The following is a 6,114-nucleotide window of genomic DNA, read 5'->3' as shown; positions in this document are numbered from 1 at the left end:
GAGAGAGAGAGAGAGAGAAAGCCTAGGCAAACTGGTGACAATGCTATATTGATCCCTTGTAAAGCTTTGGTGAACAGGGTGCAATACAGGTACAATCTAGAAATGTCCTGAAAGGTTGAAATGTCTCACCATAGGCTTTGCTACTATCAGTAAAAGCCTTAAGATAGAATACACTTGTAGTCTTGATGTCACCGTCTTGCCTTTGGCCTGCCTGGAATATCCTTTGATAACTTCTCTGAAACTTGAGTTTGGCCTCAGTCTGAAAGAGATTTCTAATCCTTGCAGCAAAAGATACCAAACCAGCAACTGAAGATCAGCATCCCATCCGGTATACAGATTTATTTTTGTGGTAGTAAGGCTATCAGTGCTAGCCTGGTATCATGGTTTAAGTGATAGACTAAGACCCTATGAGACAAGGATTCATATATCTACTCAGCCATACAAATCCACTGAATGAACATAGGAATTCGACACTCTATCACATCTCCTCTGAATAAATATTGCCAAGAAAACCCCTATGATAGAGCCACCATAAGTTGAAGTCATCTTGAAAAAACGTAAGAAAAACCACAGTTACATCTTATGAGGAATGACTTAGGACAACTGATATGTTTAATTTAAAGGAGAAGACTGGGAGGCAATACGATTCTTGAGGTGGCGGTGGTGTGCCTTCCAAGTCATTTCTGGCATATGAAAACTAAAATGAACCTACTACAGAGGTTGCTGAGGCTGAGAGTATGTGAGCTGCCCAAGGTCATGCAATGGGTTTCCATAACCATCTCTGAATATTTAAAGGGATGTCATACACTAACCTGCCTTGAATCCCATTGTGGGAAAAGGGTGGGATAGAAATCCTTGAAATAAAATAAATAAATACAGAAGATGGGGCAAACCAATTTCCAACTGCTCCATAGACTAGAAAACAAACTAATAGATTCTAATTACAAGAAAAAAGATTTCACCTAAAAAACTTCTTTATGGCAAGAATTGTTTGGCAGTGGAAAAGACTGTCTTGAAGTATATGGTCTCTGTTTTGTAGATGTCTTTAAAAAGAACACATTTAAAAATGTGCACATTCCAAGAGTGCTTTAGTTGTATATTCTTACATGATGTGGGTTGGACTAGGTGACCCTTACAGCTTCTTCCTGCTCTATGATTTTATGATTCTACTAAAGGTAAAGCCTAGGAATTTTTCCAACTTTCTGTGACACCCTCCCCAACATAGAAAGCAGAAGCAGTTACCCAAGTTCTATGAGAATAGTTTGATTGATTGAAAATAGTTCTTGGACTGGCCCCTCAAACATGAGGAGGCAGGTGATCTTCCAAGAGGAAGCAATCTGCTACATTCATCAAATGGCAACTGGGGCTGGGAGGTGGAGAGCCTGTGAATACTTAGGCTTCTCAGAACAGTTCAAGGGGGGGGGGGGGGGGGGGGGTGGGGATGTTAGGGGTAGCAAAGGGGGGGGGGGGGGGGGGGGGGGGGGAGAGATGGTTGTAACATACAGACACCAATATGCTTACCCTCCCCTCTTCTTTTCCCACCGCACCCATGAACTGCACATCTCACTAATCGCTTCTCTGTTTAATAACCCCTGGAGACCTGAAGTCTGCAACTATTGCACAAAACAGCTGTCAAGAAAAAGAAATCCAATTAAACTTTTTGCCATGGGACTGACCCCAATTGTAGGCTGCAGAAAAGACTATACAGTGTCACTCAAGCATTATAGAAGACATGAAAATGGGCAAGGCACCACACACACCATGCACAAAGCCACCCTCTTTGACTCCAATTAATTAATGCAATATAATTAAAGCCCTCCCAATCCTTCATTCTTGTCAAATTACCATTTGAGATTATCTTCCAGCAGTTCAATCGTTTTATTACTTTGACTCAGTACAAAAAGCAGTGTTCCCAGCCTCCATCCCAAAGCTGGCAGGTGAGGATCAAGCCCTAGATTTTCCATTCATGCCTGAGTTGCCTTCTTCTAGCATCTGCACCAGTACTAATTGTCACTAAATGAAATCCAGATTGCCTTGAAGTCATGGTTTCATAAAATGATTCCAAACAAATAAAAAAAAATCATAATTCATATTTCACAAAAATGAAATATAAATAATAAATGCATGCTTGAATGTGAATCTGCAAACTTGGTATAACACTCCGGATCTACATGTTACACTGCAAACTCAAATGCTAATATGTGTAGATAAACAGCAAACAACGAATAAGAAGGCAATTTATGCAAATACAAGAAATGCATCTGAACCAGTAATAGAATTGTCACTAAATGAAAGTCCAGATTGAGTCATGGTTTCATAAAATGATACAAACAAATAAAAAAATAATTATTCAGATTTCACAAAAATGAAATATAAATAAATAAATGCTTTGAAGTGCATCTGCAAACCTTGGTTGATGATTATTTGTACATAATGTTACACTGTCGTATAGCAAAACATCAAATGCTAAATTGTAGTAACAGCAAACAACAGAAAGAAGAGATTTATGCGTAAGAAGACAGAGAGAGGAGATGCATAAGAATGTGTCACAGAATGAAGACTGGACTGTGTTGTTTGCACAGGAGTTGAACGTTGTAAATATAGGTAAAGCACATAAGATTGTATGTGTTCCCTGATTTAAAAAAAACTTTGCATTCTGAAGCCTCTTCTGAGCAATTTGCATTCCAAAATCAACATAAAAATAACCTGAAGGAAAAAAAATAAAGTGAGCCAAAACCGATCAGTTATAATGTTGTGATTCTAGCACACTTTCCATACACTAAGAAACTTTTGCACCTGACATTTTTCCTGTTACTGCTTGAGAAATGCAATACAATGTTGCTATTAGCATGTGGAGACAAGAATCTTTGCATAAAGGCATTTATACTAGATTCCACAGGAATAGGATTGAAAACCCACCTCCCTCCCTACACTGAGAGCAACAGTGCAGTTCTACACAGGTTTACTCAGGAATAAGCCACAAAGGGCTACATATGATCTAAGTAAACCTAAGAGTTCAGACCAAGGGAATTTTCTATATTGGATTCTACAATGAAAGCATCACTTTTGGGAGAAAACTGCAGGCACTACTAGCACTCACAGCAAAAATGGTTTATATATGCCAATAGACACACTGGGACACGCAGTTGCTGTCATGGCAGTGAATTTTGTCCTGTGCAAAACAGTTGTGAATTCCATCAATGAGACTGGAGTAACAATATCTGGAATGGAATTGGGATATTGATTGCCTTAAGTACGTCATCTGAGATATGCTTAGTGTGGGAAGAACAGTAAAAGTTCTTAGACTCTAGCTGCAATCCTATACCTAATTTCTTGGGCAATGCTCCTACTAAAGGGAGTCTTAACCATTTGGGGGGGCTGCTGGTTTTATTGATGTGTCAACTGCATCCTTCATCTCTCTCTCTCTCTTTTATTCAAATATTAATCTCCTCGCCTTCTTAAGAGTGCCATTTCAGGGATCCAATTAAAAACAACAACAGATAAACTTCACCAGACTTGATCCTATGAAAGGAGACAGAAGAGGAGGTAAACCTGGGGGGTGGGAAACATGTCTCCATCAACTGGCTTTCATTTTTAGTTAAAAAAAAATTCCCAGGTCCATCCCTTGCCATCTGCAAAAAAAAAAAAAGGTGGGGGACCTTGAACAGACTTCTCCCAAGACCCAGGAGAGCGGCTACCAGCTTGAACAATGATTAGGGGCAGAGAGAGAAGACAGAAAGGTCTCACCTGGTTACAGGTCAGCAGCTGCACCTTCACTTTTTATGCCACAGTCACTTGTTGTCATTGCATACAGAACCAGTGTGACATAGTGGTTTAAACTCTGGACTGTGACTCTGGAGACCAAGTTCCAACCCTAGGTGAGCTATGGAAAGCCACTGGGAGACTGTGGGCAAGTCACACTTTTTCAGAGCCAGAGGAAGGCAACCGCAAACCCCCTTCAAACCCATTCTGCCAAGAAAGCTCAGTAACAGGTTCATCTTCGGGTCTCCATAAGTCACAAATTATTCAAAGGGACACAACCACCACAAGATCATCATCTGTCATCCAGAAAAAAGGCGAGCAAGAATTTTATCTAAATAACTAAGAAGACAGGCAGTGTGGCATAGGAGTTTGAGCCTTGGACTCTGGAGACCAAGATTGGATTCCCAGCTCAGCCATGAAGGTACACTCTCTCAGCCTCAGAGGATGGCAATGGCAAACCCCCTCTGAACCAATCTTGCCAAGAAAACCCCAGGATAGGGTCGCTATAAGTCAGAAAGGACTCAAAGGGACACAACACACACAACCAAGAAGGAGAAGGGTGCCATCCCAATGAGAATTTGGATCAGGGAAGGAGGTAAAATCTTATTCTCTTTCTGCCCTTTTTCTCTCTCTCCCTGCATCCATCCAATTGTTTCAGAGTTTTGTTGAGACTCAGACCACATTCAAGTGGTGTGGGCAAAACCAACCATCCCAAAGTTTGCCCTCCTGCCCCAGAGTGACCAGATGTCCTAACTACAAAGGAGGATGAGGCACCACCAAACGTAGGACACCAAGGGGAAATGTAGGCCATGACCCATGAAAAGCTAAAAACACACCTGTTGTGTGCCTTCAAATCATCCTCGACCTACGGCAACCCTATCATGGGGTCTTCTTGGCAAGATTGCTTTGGGGGGAAGGTTTGCCCTTGACATCCTCTGAGGCTGGGAGACTGTGACTTGCCTGACTTCACCTTAAGATAAATCTATTACAGGTCTTTCTTGCCAAGGTTGGTTCAGAGGCTTACCTTTGCCTTCCCCTGAGGCTAAGAGAGTGTGACTGGCCCAAGCTCACCTTAAGATAAACCTATCACAGGGCTTTCTTGGCAAGTTTGGTTCGGGGGGAGGTGCCTTTGCCTTCCCCTGAGGCTGAGAGAATGTGACTGGCCTAAGATCACCAGTGGGTTTTGTGGCCGACCTGGGTATCCAACCCTGGTCTGCAGAATCCAAGGCTCAAACCCCTATGCCACACCACCTCTCCCTGGAGTTATCTAGATAAAACTCTGACATCCTCTGAGGCTGAGAGAGTGTGACTTGCCCAAGGTCACCGACAGTGCGTTTCCATGGATTCGAAGAACCCTGTTCTCCTCCAGGTCCTAGCCTAGGTCCAAACCACTGGAGCCGCTTAGTCCTGCTCAAATTGGAGGGCGCTTTTGGAATGCCTCCTGGGCAGGAGGTGGAAATGGAGGACAGGTCCTGGAAAAGGAGGACTTGCCTGGTCAGCCACCCACCCACCCGCCCCCGCCCTTTGCAAAGACTTCCCAAAAGAGCCACTCACATGCCCTGCTGCAGTTGCCCCGCAGCCATCAGGCTGCCCATGGTCCACCAAAGCCAGGCTCCGCTGGGCTTCATGTCTGTGGATTCTGGGCTTTGCAGGAAGAGGAGGAGGAGAGGCGAAAGTTCAGCTTCCAGGGTCAGCTTGGCAGGGAGACAAGGAGGCAGGAGAAGGAGCTGGCATGGAAGGAGGCAAGAGGCTTCAGGAGAGGAGTCTGTCTTGGATGCTGAGGCTGCAGAAGACTGGCAACAAAAACCAAACAGAGTCTCTTTGCTTTCTGAGCATCCACACCACTGAGCCACCAAATCCCGCCTCCAAAGCCCTTTTAAAGCCTCAGCGGGGCCAATCAGGGGGCTCGCGGATTCCCAGCCCCGCCCCCTAATTAAAGAGAGACAGAGGGCAGAGCCTGGCTGATCTGCTATTAAGGCATCTGCTGCATCCACACTGTAGAAATGATCCGCTTTGATACCGCTTCAACTTGCCATGGTTCCAGACGAGGGAATTCTGGGCACCAGAGAGGAGTGATTTCTACATTGATTCAGGTGACTTTCGCATTGCTTTTAGAATGCAGTTACTCAGATGAAGTGACTTCAGAAGGCAAAGTTTTTGAGATAGCAATCTAAGCAGGTGAGGAGAGTAATATCTGAATAAAAGCATATATGTATATATATATGTATGTATGTATGTATATATATATATATATATATATATATGATGAAGGATGCAGCTGACACATCAATAAAACCAGCAGCCCCCAAATGGTTAAGACCCCCTTTAGTAGGAGCATTGCCCAAGAAACTG

General features: G+C 43.4%; 1 protein-coding gene across 1 annotated transcript in view; it reads right to left on the bottom strand.

Annotated features, from left to right (window-relative positions):
* Nucleotides 1-5,587, bottom strand: part of LOC121925982 (EGF-like and EMI domain-containing protein 1) — a 292,397-nt gene extending 286,810 nt beyond the window's left edge. The window contains exon 1 of the mRNA XM_042458538.1: nucleotides 5,317-5,587. Coding sequence (XP_042314472.1) covers nucleotides 5,317-5,390 — 74 coding nt within the window. The 5' untranslated portion in view covers nucleotides 5,391-5,587. The remainder of the gene's footprint in view (nucleotides 1-5,316) is intronic.
* Nucleotides 5,588-6,114: the final 527 nt, after the last annotated feature.

The sequence above is a fragment of the Sceloporus undulatus genome, chromosome 3, assembly GCF_019175285.1.
Source record: "Sceloporus undulatus isolate JIND9_A2432 ecotype Alabama chromosome 3, SceUnd_v1.1, whole genome shotgun sequence".
NCBI lineage: Eukaryota > Metazoa > Chordata > Lepidosauria > Squamata > Phrynosomatidae > Sceloporus > Sceloporus undulatus.
This window is presented reverse-complemented; position numbering and strand designations above follow the sequence as displayed.